This window comes from Xenopus laevis, chromosome 6L, assembly GCF_017654675.1.
Source record: "Xenopus laevis strain J_2021 chromosome 6L, Xenopus_laevis_v10.1, whole genome shotgun sequence".
Taxonomy (NCBI): Eukaryota; Metazoa; Chordata; class Amphibia; order Anura; family Pipidae; genus Xenopus; species Xenopus laevis.
Window position 1 is genome coordinate 56762258 of NC_054381.1, and position 21338 is coordinate 56783595.

The following is a 21338-nucleotide window of genomic DNA, read 5'->3' on the forward strand; positions in this document are numbered from 1 at the left end:
GAATCCGGATGGCTACAGGAAACATAGCCACAGATCCTAATAGCATTGCTGAAGTGTTCTCCACCTATTATCAGAACATATATACCACGCAAACCAATAACGACCATTCCCAACTAAGTAGGTACCAAGACAGTATACCCATTCCTAGACTCTCAAACGATCTGAGAGAGGTAATGAATGCCCCAATCACTGTGGGTGAGGTCTCACTAGCCATTAACTCTATGCCTGCAAACAAGGCACCAGGATCTGATGGCTACCCGGCCGAGCGGTACAAACTTAATGCAGATGTACTAATTCCACATATGCACAGAACCATTAGTGATGCGATGGACCAGGGTTCCCTCCCACACTCCTACCATGAGGCCACAATAGTATTCATCCACAATGAGGATAAAGACCCACTGCTGCCCGGATCATACAGGCCGATTTCCCTACTAAACGTAGACACTAAAATCATGGCCAAAATACTGGCTAATAGGCTGAAACATGTCATAACTGAAATAATACACCCAGATCAATCTGGATTTATGTCAGAGAAATAGACAGATATTAATATAAGGAGACTTTACACTAATATACTAGCAACACATAGGGAAGTAGGCTCTAGAGTGGTAGTCTCTTTGGATGCGGCCAAGGCCTCGAATGGTCGTACCTGTGGGAAGTAATGACAAGGTTTGGCCTAGGTGACCAGTTTATCACATGGGTGCGACTCCTGTATCAAAACCCCCAGGCCCGCATCAGTGTCAATAATGTACTGTCACACGCTTTTCAGCTAAGCCGTGGTACTCGCAAGGGATGCCCCCTCTCGCCATTACTGTTCGCCTTGGCGATAGAACCAATGGCTATTTTAATACGCACTGCTCACAATATTGAAGGTTTACATTTGGGTAGGGTGGAGGAGCGTATCTCCTTATATGCTGATGTGTTATTGTACTTAAGTGACCCTGGACCTTCGCTACAGTCAACGTTAGCAATTATAGACGAATTTGGAGGATTCTCGGGTCTGCGCATGAACTGGGAGAAATCCAGCATCTTCCCGATAGATGAAGGCATAGACCCCACTAGCTACCCCCCATCCCCCCTGAGATGGGTAAGCTCCTTCAAGTATCTGGGCGTTATGATTACGAGGGATAGCGCTAAATACACAGAGTTCAACCTTACCCCGGTCACAGACAGTATGGCGATCAAACTTAAGTAATGGGGGAACCTGCCTCTAACTACATGGGGGAGGATCAACTTGATAAAAATGATATTTCTGCCAAAATTTTTGTACATCCTTCACAACTCCCCTATGTACATTCCAAAAACTGTATTCCAACATATTGAACAAATGCAGTCCTTGTTCATATGGGGAAACAAATCTCCGAGATTTGCTAAATCCAAGCTAAAGGCCCCAATTAATGAAGGGTGCTGGGCTTCCCAGACCTACAATTTTATTTTTTAGCCTCTCAATTATACTATGTAGGCTGGTGGTTCATGCCAGACCCCAATAATCCTAACTTTCAATTACAAGCTACTTTGGCAGGCTCAGCTGAAACCTTAAAATATATACTCTATAGGAGAATAGCAGACCTGAAGGTGCGAGACCCGATTCTCACCACCCCACACAAGGTTTGGACTGTGATTCTACGGCTTACTCACCTGAAAAACTCAATACTCACACTTGATCTACCCCTTTGGGGAAACTCCCCCACTTCCAACAACTCCTACCATATATGAGTTGGCCAAGAGCCGGGATCAAGACTTTGGGCGATGCAGCACCAGAAGGGCAGCTGCTCACCAGAGAACAATTACTACTGGCTCACCCTGGAGTCCAAATTCACCTCCTAGTGTACCAACAATTTAGACATGCCTTTGTAATGCAATTTGCATCATCCAGAGTAGTCCTGGTCACATCCCCCTTCTTAGAGGCCCTTAGGTCGCCAAACCAAAAGAAAATGGTTGTTAATCTATATGGGAAATTGCTCTCTACAATTCCCTCACCATTCGCCAAGGCATATGTGGCTTGGCATGTAGATATCCCCACTTTGACAGCGGAAGAGTGAGAGGAGTGTAAAGACAAAGCGTACCAGTATCTTATTGCCACTAGAGACAGACTTATCCAATTCAAGATATTACATAGGATTCATATCACACCATTACGCCTAAGCCGAATGGGAGAGGTAACTAAGTCATATTGCCCAAAGTGTCACCAGCACGAAGCTGACTATATTCATATGATGTGGAACTGCCCTCAAATCAATAAATACTGGGATAGAGTTATGTCCCACATACAAGACAAAACTACCTTCCCCAAGATAATGTCTCCACAAGTCTGTATACTGGGGGTGATAGATGAGATTGTCCCGCTAAATGCCAAAAGAGATCTATGGCGCTCCCTGCTGTTTTATGCGAGAAAAGCATTACTTATGAAATGGATGGACCCGAAGCCACCTTCCCTTTGGTTTTGGCTAGACTTAATAAACAAAAATCTCCCACTCATACAATTGACGTATCTAGCTAGAGGGTGCCCGAACAAATATGGGAAGATCTGGGATGAGTGGACTGAGGCCAACTCTTAGCAAGTACCAAGGTTTGCTAGGGCATCACTGATTATATCCAACCCCATCTCTAATGCACTGATGTGAACTGCAATTTGACTGTAAGTACTGTTGTATGCTGTGATATTTATTGTGATTTGATTGTACCTGGAACCCCCCCCTCTTTTCTTCTGTACCCCCCCTCCCCCCTTTTTTTGAAAATTGAAAAATAAACACTTTTAAAAAAAAAGTTTATAAGCTGTGTTATGTTTTGCGGCTCCAGACTATTTTTCTTTAGTGGAAGAGGGAGCAAAATGGCTCTTTTGATAGTAAAGGTTGCTGACCCCTGCATTAGCCTCTAATATTTAATATTCTAATATATGGAAGCAAGCATGAAGATTTCCCAAAAGAGATCAAGATCAGAACAACTTTATTCACACAGGGGTATATATACAGTATTTATAAGTTCTAAATCATTCCAGAAAGCAGCACTTTGGCGCAAAGTTAAAAAAAAAATTTTTTTTTGCACCTGGGTGTGATTAGTGAGCTGGTATATGTATATGCACATCATGCAAGGACTGGCATGTGGAAGGGAAATAGGGGACCCTTGATTGGGAACTGCTGGTGGCATCTTCAACTGACTAGATCTTTACTGATAAGCAGCCTAAACATAAGTTGTAGCACTTCAAGATTAATTTCCTAGTAGAGCTTTAATTCTCATTTAAGCTGCTCCATTTAACTGACCAACATCATGGTTAGATAATAGTGCTTGGGATAACTAGTTATGATGTTAAATACTTTTTGAAGAATAATTTCTGTTTTGGACTCCCTGTCTCCAAGCGTCAGATTGTCAGTCCCTAGAAAACCTGAATGCAAATATATTATTGACCCGTTAAACTATGATCACTCACACATTAACCGCGAGTGAGGAAAAGTGGCCTTTTTCTGTGTATGGTGATCCAAATTACAAAATCATGGCTTGTCCAGAAAATCCCTAGTACCTGTATGAATCATTCTGGACAATAGATCACATGCATAAACCTATACCTAATCCTATGCATTTAGTTTAGTAAAATTTCTTTTGTAGTCTGTTCCTAGTTTAGCAACCTGCTAGAGACTTGCCTGTCTAGTACCTTAACAGGTGAATACGGCATACCTCTTAAAAAAGAAAGGCCCTTAATTTAATAAACCACTAGGTTTTGGGGATTGTGAAGCTGTGTATAATTTGGTGTTTAATAAGTGGTTGAGGAGCAACCACATACAGCCAAAAACGATATTTATTTTGAAATTCTTAAAAGAACTTATTTTCACAATTAATATTTCCTACCCATTCAGCCCCCCATTCATAAAGTCTAAGAAGAAAACCAATAATGAAGGTGTTACACCATAGGGGCTGTTTTGTATGAATACTTTACCTGCATAACTAGCCGCACAACATCAGTTGTGTATTTTAACACGCAGTGCAAGATGTCAAGTAACAAAACTAGCTGAGCATTAGCAGCTTTGAGTCGGCTTTTATCATCTACATCAAGGTACAAAGCTGCAGTCTCTACAATCATATTCGAGATATGGTGAACGAGTCCTGTGTAAACAAATAATAAAAAGGACATTTTCAGATAAACACTTATAAATCAGTCATATGCACATCAAAATGTTTGCTTTTGGGCAGGATTATCAAAAACCATACCAAGACAAGGCACTAGCCTAGGAAAATATACATTTGTTTTTACCAGATGAAGCAGCACAACACAATTGTAATAACACAACTGTAAAGTCACAGAAACCTGGAACAATAGAAATTATATTGTGGAACTCTCTGCATTCACAGCTGAAGCATAATCTAAACCCCTGGATAACAGTTCCAATATGAGTAGTGCAAAATGACTGATCCCTCAGTAAGATATGAGAATAAGATTCATGTACCAAAACAAATAACCTAATAATAGAAGTTAAAAGCAGAAGCTATAATATAGAATTATGTTGATTGAAAAATAGTTGTCAGTAATGATATTTTCTACCATATGATGTCATTTGTATCATTCTGATAAACAGCGAGCTCCATTATTCCTTTCTTTAATTTACAGTATTTATTCTGGTCCCCAGTGGGGCACAATGTCAGTTTGCTTCCACCACATCTGTCCAAGACTGCTCAAACTGCTGTCTTACAAGGAGCAGTGGGTAAGGTGAAGTTAGCATTGATGTCTGCAGGAAAGACATAATAAAATAGGGTCATCTGTGGGCATAAGCTCATACTCCTAGATCATGACAGATGGGTAGCTTTGTATAAACACAGTATTCATTTATAGAGACAGTATTAATATACTTTTGTGGTGTTTCCTTATTTTGGTAGATAGTAATATCCCAGGCAAAGGGGAAGAATACTAAAGTTGTACAAGCAATATTCTGGGTTCAGGTAAGTGGCTTCTTCCCAACAGGTAACACAGTGATATAGCAACACTACATGTGATGAGCTTTCTGTCTGGTGAAGCCTTCTGTGTAGAAAATTAACTCCAGGGCCACCGCAATCTTTCATCACTGCACTGAATAATAGTGAAGGGAGTGCCTTCAACATAAAACAGTTCCGAAAAAATCCTAAAGGGATACACAGTTCAAAAATATATATATATATATATATATATTTCCCATTTCTCGAACCAGTGTGAGTAACGTTCCTTTTTTAACCAACTGATCTGATTAAATGCTCATACTGGCAATCATACACTTTCAAGCAACCTGTCTTTTTCATTCCTTGTCAATTATATGGCCATAATCTATAGAAGAGCTGAAATAATGGTCTAGGACACATGGAAGTTGAGAGGAAAACTCTGTGCAAATGAGTTGTGCTGCCAAACACAAGGCATGTTCAGCAGCTTTTCTTTCCCTACAGTCGCCTTGATGTTTTCACGATTTTTATATGATATATAATGATAAGCTCTATCTGTGCTGTCTTATTCCATCAAATACTGCTTTAGGATGGAAAGGTTTTGATTCACTGAAGAGTAATGTTATTTGTGCATCTGGAGCATGCACCATACTGCCTAATCACATGGAATTTTGAAAACTTTCATTAAACAAACAGTAAGGGGGTTATTTACTAAAACTCAAATTTATCTCATCCTTTTATTAAACCAAGCTCAACCAAACTCCAATCCACAATTTAATCTTATTTATCAATAAAGTAACTAGAAAAAGCTAGCTTGGGAAAAGATCCAATAAAATCGAGATAAAACTTGAATTGTACAAATTTTTCGGATTTGAGGCCCAAACCGCTCGATTCTTTTGGGTTATCGCTCAAAAACCCAAATTTTTTTGGATTATTATCGGACAAAACCCAGCACAGATTATCAATATCTTTTAAAAAAGTACACGCCACGAAGACAGCCACGAAACGCGTCAAGCCTATGGCTCTCTGTTTCAACAATTCTGTGCCGATTTTAATGGTTAAATAAAATTTTGGACTTTTATTAGAAACTTCTCTCCTTTATCCTGTGGTGCTCCGTGTTTTGTATGCAGTCTGGACTATAAAGCTTTCCGGGGGAACTTTTTTCACATGATGCACACTGAGATATACACCGTTGTGCTCCCAGGTAATTCATTTTGTGATTTGTTTCCGATTATCAATAGCTTCATATTGGAAATGGGACATCTGCCATTGACTTCTACGTGACCTTGACAGGTTTGAGATGGCAGATTTTTGGATTTGGACTTGCAGCTTTGGGGTATAATAAATCACCAAAAACGTCATGTTTTTTCCCTCTAAAAATTTGAGTTTTTGTCCAAAATAACCCCCTAAATATCTTTGCAAGTTTTTGAAAAAGTTACCTTCTTCTTTGCATGTTGAAAATAGAACTGCAAAATATAGGTACAGGTATGGGCCCTATTATCCAGAATGCTCTGGACCTGGGGTTTTCCGGATAATGGTTCATTCTGATCATTTGGATCTTCATACCTTAAGTCTACTAGAAAATCATGTAAACATTAAATAAATCCAATAGGCTTGTTTTGCTTCCAATAAGGATTAATTATATCTTTGATTTGATCAAGTATAAGGCACTGTTTTATTATTACAGAGAAAAAATAATTCAGTTTTGAAAATGTGTATTATGTAATTAATGAAGTCTATGGGAGATAGCCTTTCCGTAAGTCAGAGCTTTCTGGATAAAGGATCCAATACCTGTAGTTCATTCTACCCGGTGTGACCCCCATCTTCCATATCAGGCTCTGTTATGATTGCTGAAAGAAAACTTTTACTGTATTTAAATGATCTTGAACTGCATTTTCAACATCACCCATTATTCTGTAATGTTTCCAAGAACAAATCAAACAGTAAATGTTTTAAGGTCTTCCTCCTTATCCATAATGAAACTAAACACAATTGCATATTGCTTACTATAAGGAACATGGCAATATAATAATCAATATTCTGTAGCATCTGCTTTAAGACAGCTTAATTAATTGCTTATACATAATTCCATTCATAGTTGCACAGCAGCCCACACAATTAGCTTAGTGAGGGACTGTAATTATAGTGGTCTTTATTAGGCATGAAATACAGTATTACAGGTAATTGAAATTAATAACAGCGCATCCTTGTTTCTCATACAGTCAACCATTACATTTAATAAAACAGATGGTGGCTATTCTTGTAAGGTCATTTTAGAAATCCTTGAACTGATCACTCACATCGATCCAATATTATGTAATGTGAATCACTGACCCCATATATTAGCAGATAAGATTTTCAAACAGGTCTGATTCCGGAACGGACTAATATCCATAGAACTTGAATTTTGATCTTGATTGACAAGTAGCCAAACACATGCCAAAAATTATTTGAAAAACATTCTTTGCATGATTTACCCAAGCTAAAGAATCAGATCATATGAGGGGTAATCCACAAGGAGAAAGGACCACATCAGTGCACCAATGCAGGGCTCACCCTACTTGATTTTCAAATCTAGCTGATCAATATGTGGCTGGTTTTCAGTCAGATATTGCAATTAGTGGACACCAGACACAGGCTGATTCTCTCTAGAGCTTTTTAAAAGGATTTTAGGCCTGTGCATGGGCAATTTTACTGTATGCCTAAAGAAAAAGAATCCACATTAATAAGATGTTGGTAAAATGGGGCCTGCCATACACTGCTGGTACTGCTGGATATGGATGATACAATTGTCTTTACATTAAAAAAGATGTATCAAGTGATGTACAATTGCTTCATGGTTGGATGGTGAAGATTGTAGTTGGAAGGACAATAACAAGGTTAAATGTTGTTTCATTTAGTAATGGACTCTATTCCAAGCTAAAGCTTCTGCTCCACTCCACATACAGTTTTTTCAATTGTTCAGTTGTAATGTGTGTTTCCTGTTAAATTCACATGGTGTGGGGTTCTTTTATCTCATGTATGCTTAAACAGAATTTGGACATTTTCCATTAGTAGCAAGTGCAGACTTGAAACTTCTAATTACATTAATATACATAGATACCCTATAGATAGACATAGATATACCTATAACTGTACTGGTGTACTATGGGTTCAATGCGCCACATGGTGAATGTCAGTGCATTTTTACATTGCTTTATAAATATACACCTACAGTAAGGGGCCCATTTACTAACAATTGAATTTCGTTTTTTTCCACTAAAAAAATCTCTAAAACCACGAAAACGTCTATTACAAAACCACGCCAGGTATAAGTTGTCGAGGTCCTATACACGTCAATGGGAGCTGCACTGATCCTACATTTGAAATGCCTGATTAAACAGGGTTGTTGTCTTCTCTTACTGAGAATTAAATACACACACATGCTTATATAAGTGCTAGAAACCGCAATGCATTGCTTACACATCAGGAAGAATACTGTACCAACACATTTTTATTGCCATTTCCATAATATACTTATGCCATGCTGCATTCACTGTTCCATGGCAGGTGTTACATCTCCTGCATTTCCAATCTGTAATGACTTTCACTGTCATTTCACCTCATACGCACTTAGCTGCCTCTTCAAAACTATTCTGCTGTATCTCTTTCTTAATTCAATTTCAATTCTCTACCACCCAAATATATTGTCACAGGAAATTGCTGTTCTGAATTGCTCAGACTTTTCACAAAACTGTCTAATAGTATTTGTTTCCTATTAACACTTAAGTGCATTTCTATACTCTTCTAATAGAATATATAGGAAAGCACTGCTGGAATACCTAAAACACACACAAAAGAAATCATACTGTACAGCACATTGCCCAGAACTAGGACCTTTTTATTTATTGTAATATCTTGATATTTATGTTTGTAAATCTAGCTTTGAATATAATTCATATGAAAGCTTCACTGAAAACCTTTTTACAGTATCTGGATATCTTATGCATGTCACACATATTTTATAGTAACAGTGTTGCTCTTTAAATATTTTTAAAACTTATGGTGTATGGCTTTTTTTCCCCACAATGCAGCATTTTTCCCCAGAATTCCAGCTGCAAGGAGTTATTCTGCCTGATGTGTCCAAATAAACATGACCACACTAAAACATCGCCATAAATCGGACACAATTCTGTCAGGTTGACCATTTTCAGTTAAGGTTGCCACCAGGCCAGTGAATTTTTGTAGTACCCCACAAATCCCTCCTTACCATGGTGTTGCTAGATCTCTTTCTCATAAGGAAAAGCCCACAAATGATCTGCCCCTTTATCCCACCCACCCCAACATTTCCGCTGCCTAACTGCCTTTTTTCAATTGATTATATTTAGAAAGTTTCTAATTTCAGGGAAAGCTTATATTAAATTTTCATTTTCATGATAGTTCCCCTTTAAACAAATCTGCAGTGCTGTTAGTGGAGACAGAAGTATATATTAGGCCTGTGTGCCAAGGAATTAACCTGGCTAAATGGAGCATGTAAAGCCTCTATCAGTATCACTTCTATTTTCAATAGTTGTTTAGTTTTACTATTATTCGTTTTTAGACAATCTGTGGCATTTCCATCCCAGATCCATAACCCCCATGCTCTTACATGTTTGTGGTGGAGACAAGAGAACATCTTTTAAACAGAAGTAAAGTTAAAAGAAACATAATGCACGTGTTGCTTTCATGTAGTGTCTTGTGTGCACATTTTCTGAGGTTAAATATTCAGTGGGAAAAGCAGGTGTTAATTTTAGAGCCCCCTTGCCATTTTGGACCCTGTACTCTGCACTTATGTATAATTCCTTAGAGCAGACTTAACCAGCTTGCATGCCAAATGTTGCATGCCAATACTTTGCACTTGCATTCATAAATGAGAAAATGTAACATTATTAATATACCCTTAGTCTGAAAAAACACCATATGGACAACTTTTCTGGCCATTTTTACCCTTTTAACGTGTTTGAGTGCAACTAAATGCATGAGCTAACGAATTCCATTTTTTTGCCTGAATACTCCCACATCTCCCTGTTATTTCACTGTGTGTGTATTTTTAGCAAAACATGCTATATTTTACTCAATTTATGTCCATTTATATTAGAGAAAATGATCCTGAGTTTCATGACTATGAAGATTCTCATTCATCCAGGTTATGGTATATCTAGTATAGGTAAATCTAAAAACAACTGGACTTGCTGAGTAATCAATGAAGACGTTTCACAACTCATCCGAGCAGCTTCTTCAGTTCAACTGACTGGTGTGGGAAGTTCTCGGCATATAAACTCTTCCACTAATCCAATCATAATGGCACATTGTAACTTTTCAAAGAGGTGACATCTGAAGAAATTCACAGAGGTGTAGATTCTATGTAGTTACTGTGATAGGATTATCCAATGTGTCATGCAACTCCTAGAAAGAGGTGTTACTTGTGAGAGTTGCATGATTGGATGTGTGAAGTTTTCTGAAACCGCCGGGGTACAGATTCTAGAACAGCATTGTATGTAGCAGACAGGTGGTGTCGAAGGCCCCCACCTCTGTTCAGGGATGATTTCTCCACCTTGACATGAATCGCCTCTTTCATGCCTCGTTCAAACTAACGGTCTTCTTTATTCAAGATTTGGACCTTGCTGTCTTCAAAGGAGTGTCCCTTGTTTTTTAAGTGTAGATAGACAGCTGAGTTTTGCCCTGTAGAGTTCGCCCTCCTATGCTGAACCATAAAGCAAGGCTGCTATGATTACAGAAAAGAAGGAGCTGAATTAATGGCCTCTTGGGCCTCAAGTTGAAACATAATGACAGCCGTATTTTACACAAGCATTACAAAGAAATCTTTGGTACTATAACATTATAATATACACAGAAACATCTTAATAATTCTTAATTTAATTTCTCCTTTCTTCAGCAAATGCTTCTTGCTCATTGGTTGCTATGTGTTACAAGACCTGGTATAAAGATTTTTAAGCTTTTATTATATTTCCCAAATTTCTCCTTTCTTCAGCAAATGCTTCTTGCTCATTGGTTGCTATGTGTTACAAGACCTGGTATAAAGATTTTTAAGCTTTTATTATATTTTCCCAAATTTCCCCAACATTTCCGCTGCCTAACTGCCTTTTTTCAAACCGTTAGTTTGAACGAGGCATGAAAGCTTAAAAGATTTTTAAGCTTTTATTATATTTCCCAAATTGGCAATGACAGACACCATTGTGAAAGCTAAACACAAATGTATAGGTTATTTAGTAAATGTATGTAGTGAAATGGGGGAAAATGTAAATATAGAATGCATAATACTCTGTAATGTACAGCTTAATATATAAAAACATATATTTATATAACTAAAACATCAGTAACAAGTATAAGGCATTGAATGAAAAAGCATACAGAGTACTTTATAATAGTAATATATTTTTTACAGGTGAGTTTTATACATTTCTTCCTATACATCCTCTTTCTAGGAGTTGCATGACACATTGGATAAGCCTATCACAGTAACTACACAGAATCTACACCTCTGTGAATTTCTTCAGATGTCACCTCTTTGTCGAGTTACAATGTGCCATTGTGATTGGATTAGTCGAAGAGTTTATATGCAGAGAACTTCCCACACCAGTCAGTTGAACTGAAGAAGCTGCTCGGATGAGTAGTGAAACGTCTTCATTGATTACTCAGCAAATCCAGTTGTTTTTAGATTTACCTATACTAGATAGATTCTGAGTTTCAAAAATCACACATATCAATGCAACAATGCATTGTCTTCCGTAAATTTGGTGCATCCCAATTTTTCTGGGCATGTATATTACAGTCATCTCTCTTTATGGGACCAGGGTGATATATAATTTAGAAAATAAAAAAAGACAATCAAGATGGCCCTAATCACTTGTTTAACCCTCTCAGTGCTCCTGCCAGCATTTTAAGGTACCGTATAAGCCGAGTTTTTCAGCCCCCAAAATATGCTGAAAAACTCTACCTCGGCTTATACTCGGGTCAAGCGCAAAAACGGTCGCCGGCGTCTCAGAATAGTCGCCGGCGTCCAAGAATAGTCGCCTGCGTTCAAGAATAATCTCCAAGAATGGTCGCCGGCATACAAAAACGAGACGCCGGCACCTCCAATGGGAGCAGAAACCCTCAATTTTTTGATTGAAACTTACCAGAAGCTGCTGCATTTCTCACCCTAGGCTTATACTCGAGTCATTAAGCTTTCCCAGTTTTTGGAGGTAAAATAAGGTACCTCGGCTTATACTCGGGACGGCTTATACTCGAGTATATACAGTATGTCAGATGTATAAAACTCACCTGTAAAAAATATATTACTATTATAAAGTACTCTGTATGTTTATTCTTTCAATGCCTTATACTTGTTACTGATGTTTTATTTATAAAAATATATTTTTTTATATATTAAGCTGTACATTACAGTGTATTATGCATTCTATATTTACATTTTCCCCCTATTTCGCTACATACATTTACTAAAAAACTTATACATTTGTGTTTTAGGTGCTTTCACAATGGTGTCTGTCATTGCCAATTTGGGAAATATAATAAAAGCTTAAAAATCTTTATACCAGGTCTTGTAACACATTGCAACCAATGAGCAAGAAGCATTTGCTGAAGAAAGGAGAAATTAGATTAAGAATTATTAAGATGTTTCTGTGTATATTATAATGTTATAGTACTAAAGATTTCTTTGTAATGCTTGTGTAAAATATCGGTGTCATGTTTCAACTTGAGGCCCAAGAGGCCATTAATTCAGCTCATTCTTTTCTGTAATCATAGCAGCCTTGCTTTATGGTTCAGTAACTTTCTGACAGTTAGCAGCTATACCGACTTGTCTCTTCAGAAAGAACTATTTGTAGTCTTGTAATTACATTAGCAGGCAGAGATCAGAACTCTATACAATTTAGCAATGAGAAAAATAATTTGAATGTATTCTGGGCAACTAAATTGACACAGCATGAAGCAGTTTAGCAGCAATCAATTTGAGCAGTGCAAAATAACAGTTAATGTATTACTATTTCCCCTTCATAAGCACCACTATTGCCTATAGCAGGGCTGTTCAACTGGAGGTACATGGGCCTGATGTAGCCCTCCAAAGGATTTTCATGTCTATGCTAGTGCTCCATAACCTTCATTGTATGACACCATCATTCAATATATTCTGGTCCTTGAACACTCTGTATGTGAATTGATCAGCGCACTACATACAAGAAGTTTGACAGCACTGGCCTATGGTGTCATCCAGTGTAATTGTGTCATGTCTGATAACTGTTTCTGATTGATTTGTTTTGACTGATTGCTACTTTATGATTTATTGATCAGCATTTTGTTTGATTGTTGTCAGTTCATTGGAATACATATATGCAGCGTGGGGGTCCTGAGTTTAATTTCAACTGTGTGGTTAGGTTGAGTATACAGCATTTCTCAGATTATGGATTGCATTTAGCCTAGTGCTGTTGGAATAATAGATTGAGGTGCTATAAGGCCATCATGGGCTCATAATTGAACTTGTAGAGTATGACAAGTCAGTAACATGGCTGTGTGCCTGCACTCACACCTTGATAGTGATAAGAAATGCATAATTCTATTTTACTTCATTTTTGCAGAAAATAAGAACTACTATGAATATATTTAAAGAACTGCATCCAGAATACTGCCAGTAAGTAAGCAGATTGATAAAGATGCAATACTGTAATAGACAGTATTTTTTACTTGATGGTAACCCAGCAAACGCATACTGGTGGCAAAACAATCCTGTTGAGTTTATTTAACGTTTAAATGTTAAGGCAGATTTATGGTATGGTGATCCAAATTACAGAAAGATCCCTAATCTGGAAAACCCCATGTCGCATGCATTCGGGATAATAGATTCTATTAATATATTCATAGTTTATGATGCATTTTAATCTAGACTAATAACTCTTTAAAACAAGGCTTAATCTGTTATTTAATTATGGTTTCCATTGAGATGGTATTTGACTGGATTAGCTGGTAAATCACCAGCTAGGGCCAGAGACAGTATTACAAATTTAAAATAAATCCCTCCCTTTCCTTTCACAAACAGGCCTGCCTCTGCTCCATTTATACCCCTGCTCACCCATTTCTCCATCCCATATGCCCATTTATTCCATTCCATCACCACTCCTCCCCAAAGTGCTGTCATCATTGCCCCCTGACCCAAAGGCCAGTGTAATGCAGGCCAAAAGATGGCAACTCTATCTGTAATTTTTTCTGATCTTTTGATAAGCTGTGTGCCCAAACACTGAGCAACAACAAATGCTCCAGTGCACCAGTGTAGTTGAACATTACATTCAATCAGATCATTGCTTTAATATTCTAACTGGTAGTAGGTAGTAAAACTAGTTGCTGGTTGTGCCAGTAAATGAGCACAATTTTCCTTTGTGAACACTTTTGTTAAACTGTGTATGAAGTCCTGACCTTGTGTGTGCTTGCTACTTTTTCTGTGCAATTCACAATTTGTTGTTTGCTGGTATCATGTTTAGAAGGAACACTGGATAAAATACTAAATAATAATATCAATTCTACATTAATCATGTTACTTATACAAATACAATAAATATAATACTTGGTTGTAAACAAGTAAAAAGCTCCCACTGCTATTATTGTTCCCAAAATGTCACGCAATCCAAACTGGGCCAATCAGTGCTTTTAATCATGCACTCTCAAATTCTGAGAGGGTGAAAGCTTCTAGTTCCAAGGGAAGTGGAATTTTTGGATTAACCTAATATGCCCATTGCTCTCAAAAGGAACTGCAGAAAATATATTGCTCATTTTCTGGCAGGTTTTCAGTAGGGAAAAAAAATGTCCTTCCAGTACACCTGGACATAAAAAGGACACGCTTGCTCACATCATTGGGATCTGGCTAACAAAAGTTTCCAATAACAGATAAAACAAAGAAAGATCAGTCAGTATAAAACATCAAACAGCTGGCAGGGAAAACGTGCTAAGCAGTGAATCCTTGTAATAAACATTTATCAATCCCTTATCCATAAAAACATTTTATGTGTAGATGCTTTTATCTGGTTATTTACTTCCAGTGTTCAGAGACTTTTGTAGTACAGCCAAAGGGAAGTGTGTGGGTGTGGCGTGTTTAATTAGTTACAGATTAAAACCACTTCATTCATAATAAGGTTTGTTCCAGCTAGTGAGTATGCATAAACTTTACTGTTTTTGGCCTGTCCTATAGTGATATAAGGCACTGAGTTTTACATTTGACAAGTATAGGGAATATTGTTTTGAAAAACTGAAATGAGAATTCCGCATTTTAGCATATATAGCACTTTTCACAGTTAGCACATGTCTGGATCCATTATCCAGAAACCTGTCAAAATCAGAAAGCTCTGAGTTATGGGCCTTCTTCCATAGAATGCATTTCAATAAAATAATTGAAATATTTAATAATGATTCTATTTTTCTATGTAATAATAATAATAATTAATCCTTAGTGGAGGCAAAACAATCCTATAGGGTTTCATTTATTTAAATATTTTTTTTAAATTTTCCGTAGTAGACTTGAGGTATGAATTATAAAAATACTCCTTATCCAGAAACCCCCAACAACACAACACAGCAAAATGTAAAAGGGCTAGTTAACCTTTACTTTATTTCTTATACTGTAGTTTTGCAATTAATTGCCTTCCTCTTCTGCCTCTTTCCAGCTCTAAAATTAGTGTCTCTGACCTCAGTAGCAAACAAAACTACTGCTCTGTGAGGCTAAAATTGTATTGTTACTTTTTAATACATATCTTTTTATTCGGGCCCTCTCCATATCATCTTTCATTCAAATTATTGCCCCTTTGCTAGGGTAAATTGGACCTGGCAACCAGATACTGGCACTGAAATAAAGATGTGGAAGATATGGTTTATGCAATTTGATATAAACATAAGATTTCTATAATTTAGTTTTTCAAAGCACATTTTTTTGAATGTACAGTATGATGACGTTAAAGGAACTGTTCAGTATAAAAATAAAAACTGGGTAAAAAGAACAGCTGTGCAAAATAAAAAATGTTTCTAATATAGTTAATTAGCCAAAAATGTAATGTATAAAGGCTGGAAAGACTGGATGTCTAACATAATAGCCAGAACACTCTTGGTTTCCACTGGGTCATAACCAGGGGCGCTCCACCAATGAGGGGAGTTGAGGCACTCGCCTCAGGCGGCAGCGCCCCCCTGTTTGCCAGGGGCAGCAACAATGGCTCTCCTAGTAACTAAGAGCCAAATTTCCGCTTTTCAACCCGGAAATTCGGCTCTTTTAGTGCAGAGAGCGCAATCGCGTTCTCTGCACTAGCGACGTGGACCACCCCCGACCCCTCTGGTGCAACGTGGATCGCCCCCGACCTCCTCGGGCACTGAAGAGGTGAGTGCCGTGGAGAGGGGTGGGGAAGGTCGCCTCAGGCGGCAAAATTACCAGGATCGCCCCTGGTCATAACTATTTGCTTTTGAATCTGAACTGAATGCTGAGGATCAATTGCAAACTCACTGAACAGTTATCTTCCATGTGGCCCCCCTTCAAGTCGCTGACTAACTCAGAGTTAGAGAGCAGCAAAGCAGGAAGGTGTGTTCTGTTACACATCCAGCCACTACAGCCTTTGTAGATTACATTTTTGGCTAACTAAATAGAAGTAGAATTTTTTTTTTATTTTGAACAGCCTGCCATTTCCCCAGTTTTTATTTTATACTGAACAATTCCTTTAACGTCATCATACCGTACATTCATCAAATCTGGGAAAGTTGTGCTCACCACTAATTTTTAAAACCATTAGGCGGGGGTGCAATGAGGCTGTGACCACAAAATACATATAGACAAATACAAGAGTCCTCTGCACTCAACCCATTATCAATATATTTAAGACAGAGACATTTTGTGCATACTGCTACTGAAAAATGCCTTTCTCTTTAAACAAAACAGGGATTGTTTGTCCATATATTGCAATATATTTAAGCTGGCCAACTACGTCAACGTCATCCCATATGTCTTAAATATATTGATTATGGGTTGAATGCAGAGGACTCTTGTATTTGTCTATTCGAACAAATGTGTTTTGAAATCTATTTACCCAGTTTTTATTTTTACACTGAACTGTTCCTTTGAATGCCATGTTTAGATTTATGTTATGACAACGGATACTAAACAATAAATCATTATTATATTATGCAATGCAGAGACAACAAAAATAAAGGGCAGTAGAGTCCACATGTGAATTGTCATACCTTAACACTAATCTATGCAAGCAGAATTGATTGACACACCCTTTCGATGGTAAGTTTTGTGGGGCCCGAAGATCCCATATTTATGCTTTAACCCTTGTCTGTTAATTTACTGTAAAACACCCGCTTTTTATAAAATAATCTACACCGCAGCAAAACTTGCTGACACTATATAAATAAATGATGGTGATTATGAAGTAATAGCTGCCTTGCTTTTGGCAACTAGTAAAAAACGCCATTATCAATTAGTGGCCTTTTCCATGAGGAGCCTTAGTGCTAGCCACTGTTACAAATATTGGCTTACAGGTCCCATGAATGTACTCTGCATTCTCTCTCTTTTCAAACTTTTGAAAATAAATCATTGGCCAGATAAATATAATAATATACAGGTATAGGATCCGTTATGTGGTAATCATGAAATATTTTTAAAATGATTTCCCTTTTCCTTGTAGTAATGAAACAGTAGCTTGTACTAAGATATAATTAATCCTTGTTGGAAGCAAAACAATCCCACTGGGTTTATTTTATGTTTAAATGATTTTTTAGGAGACATAAAAGTAGGGATAATCAAATTATGGAAACATCCCTTATCCAGAAAACCCCAGATCCTGAGCATTCTGGATAACAGGTCCCATACCTGTGGCAGATGTGGTTGAAAAGACAAGAATCCATCCAGGGCGCAAAGGTGCTCAACTACCTGCCTACTCCTAGTCTCTCATCATTGTGTGTGCACAGTAAAAAGGCGGAATGCCACCGACCTAGGTTGCCCTGACTCCATGGCTCCATACAGGACACAGAAGAAGGCAAAACATTTTTTAAAAAAATCACCATTTGAAGCGCCTCCAATTTATTTACGAGGGCGAACAAATCCTTCCTGACTATAAGAAGGCAATTGCATCAGTCTGTGAATCATCCAGGTTCATTTCAGTATTTTCTCACTTTCTAAAAAGCATCCAATGAATCTGCCCAACACATAATTATTCCCTGAACACATAGCACTCTGCTGTAGATTGTGATGTTGCAGAGTATACACCTGCCAAATGTGTTCCCTGTCACATAAAGAATAAAGTCCCATGCACTGTGGAAAACACTTTTCAGCACCGCCCACTTAAAAATAAATGGAAACCACAGTTAAAATAGAATGTGTATCAGTATGGAGATATTCTGAATACTCACATCCATGGTGAACTCCATTTGTGACTGGGTACTACAGATACATATGTAGCACCTGACAGTGATGAATTAGAAGAAGGAAAAAAAGGAGCTCTGGAAAGAAATATACCATGACAGATGTGAAAAAGCCAGCACATCTATTTTCTCTCTGGATTAGTGTAATAGGACTACTTAAAGCTGAATAAATATGTGTTTATTTTTTCCAAGTATTACTGGCTTGGTTTGTACTTTTAGCCCTCCCTGGGAAGCCATTTTCTCACTGCAGACCCTGTCACATGGCTCCTTTATTTTTTATTATTCAATTGAAAATAAGGATGAACATACTTCAGCCAATAAAATCTGCCTTATCAGCTCCTCCTGAGTCGTTAACTTATTGATGTGGATCCCACTGGAGCCTAGTTGTAGAGAGTGCCTCTGATTGCTTTTATACGGAGTATATCATTATGTGCTGCTAAAACTGTTCATGACTGCACTTCTGGATAAGTATGGGGCTATGTATCATTTGGGTAACACTTAAACTGGGCATTCATGGCAAGAGCCACTCATTTGGCAAGGTCACTCTGGGCCACCTGGTCAAAAATCTGATCTTAATAGGGACCTACAGAGACTCATTGGCAGACCACTATATATATATATATTTAATGTTTTGTGCTCCAGCCCTTAAAGAGGTGGTTAATTTTAAAGGCAACTTTTAGTATGTTACAAAATGTCCAATTCTTAGCAACTTTGCAATTGATTTTCATGATTTATATTATATCATTTGTTTACACTTTCCAGCTGACCCCCATCTAAAAAACAAAAGCACTGTAAGGCTACAAATGTATTGTTACAGCTACTTGCTATTCCACATCTTTCTATTCTGACCCTCTCCTATTCAATTTCAAGTCTCTTATTCAGATTTCAAATCAATATATGGTTGCTAAGGTAATTTGCACCCTAGAAACCAGACAGCTGAAATTGCAAACCAGAGAGCTGCCCATGAAGAGAGAGTAGTCCATGAAAGCACTCACGGCAGCAAATGTTAAGTGTAAATATCTAAAAACATCATGAATGGAAATCTGTATACCAGAATAATATAAGTTACCTTTCGAACCAACATAGTTAATCGAAATTAATCAATATATGTAGCTTTAAGCATTTAGATACTATAATTATGTTCAATCAGTTGATCTTATTATTATTAAATCTGCATTGCTCATAAAAAACCTTCTATAGACTGTTTATACTCCAAAGTCATTAGTCCTTTGTGATCAACGTTACCAGTAGCACTCAATTATAAGTAGCATAACATTTCATTAAGCCCTCTAAATCAATTAATTGAGAATACCGCTAAAAGTGTAATAAATTATGAAACATTTTTAAGTCCTGTGGGTGTGGTATTTTCAATTAATTGATTGTTCCATTAATTGTTCCATTAATACTTGCACCCAGGCAATTAATTACCTTTTTCGTGAGTGCCGGTATGACGCTGCAGTATATATATATATATATATATATATATATATATATATATATATATATATATATACACATACACATATACTGTATATAGGACACCAGCCTAAAGGTGATCAGTAACTGATGCACAGCCACAGTGATTTGCAAGAACTGCACATACTACCACCTTTGCATTTATAGCAAAATGACACATATGGGAAAGAATTTCAAGAATATCATTCTACTTTAAGGTTTTCTTTCATGGGCCTTAGCCCATAGAGAGGCATTTAGTTCTCACCTTGGCCATAACCAATTCACAATACAGTACTAAATGATCTGGGGTTCCAACCAGTAAAATAGTTTGATGTCAAAATTATTTCAAATGATTATGCAACCCTTTAATTAAAGTTACCTTGCTAGCACAGATTAATTTTATATTTTAGCAGAACGTTTTTTTTAAGTATCTGAGCAGCAGTGCTTTTATAGTCTCCTCTGTGAACCTGCATTCAATGTTAAATCATGTATTTGCACCCAGTTAAATTAAAGTGCAAGATTAATTAAACAAATATTGAACTAAAACTAAAATGAATCATTGGATATATCTGTAGTAGTGACAAAGAAGGAAGAGAAATTTCTGGGCATGATATTCCTATTCCCTCTCTGCCAACGTATTGCAACTACTGAATATATATATATATATATATATATATATATATATATATATATATATAAAATCCACAGGATTTTCTGGTTTATATATATTATATATATATATATATATATATATATATATATATATATATATATATATAATCCACGGGATTTGCTAGTTTTATATATATATATATATATATATATATATATATATATATATATATATATATATATATATATATATATTATTATTTTTTTCAGGAATAGCGACACGGGACTCCTCCGAAGCTTAAAGGAAAACTATACCCCCAAAATGAACACTTAAGCAACAGATAGTTCATATCATATTAAGTGGCATATTAAAGAATCTAACCAAACTGGAATATATATTTAAGTAAATATTGCCCTTTTACATCTCTTGCCTTGAGCCACCATTTCGTGATGGTCTGTGTGCTGCCTCAGAGATCACCTGACCAGAAATACTCTAACTCTAACTGTAACAGGAAGAAGTGTGGAAGCAAAAGACACAACTCTGTCTGTTAATTGGCTCATGTGACCTAACATGTATGGTTTGTTGGTATGTTTGTGAGTACAGTGAATCCTACGATCCCAGGGGGCGGCCCTTATTTTTTAAAATGGCAATTTTTCTATTTATGATTACCCAATGGCACATACTACTAGAAAAGTATATTATTATGAAAATGGTTTATTTACATGAAGCAGGATTTTACATATGAGCTGTTTTATGCAATATCTTTTTATAGAGACCTACATTGTTTGGGGGGTATAGTTTTCCTTTAACAAATGTGATACTTTATTGGAGACTCAATGTTTCGATCCCCCACAGGGATCTTCGTCAGGAGAATACAGAACAAACAACCAGAGACCACATGGTCCCACAGAATTTTGTGGGACCATGCGGTCTCTGGTTGTTT

At 37.1% G+C, this 21338-nt stretch overlaps 1 protein-coding gene across 2 annotated transcripts in view; it reads right to left on the minus strand.

Annotated features, from left to right (window-relative positions):
• Positions 1-21338, minus strand: part of ulk4.L (unc-51 like kinase 4 L homeolog) — a 230495-nt gene that overhangs the window by 61246 nt on the left and 147911 nt on the right. For both annotated transcript variants that reach the window (XM_018267520.2, XM_018267518.2), the window contains exon 34: positions 3935-4101. In XM_018267520.2, coding sequence (XP_018123009.1) covers positions 3935-4101 — 167 coding nt within the window. The remainder of the gene's footprint in view (positions 1-3934; positions 4102-21338) is intronic.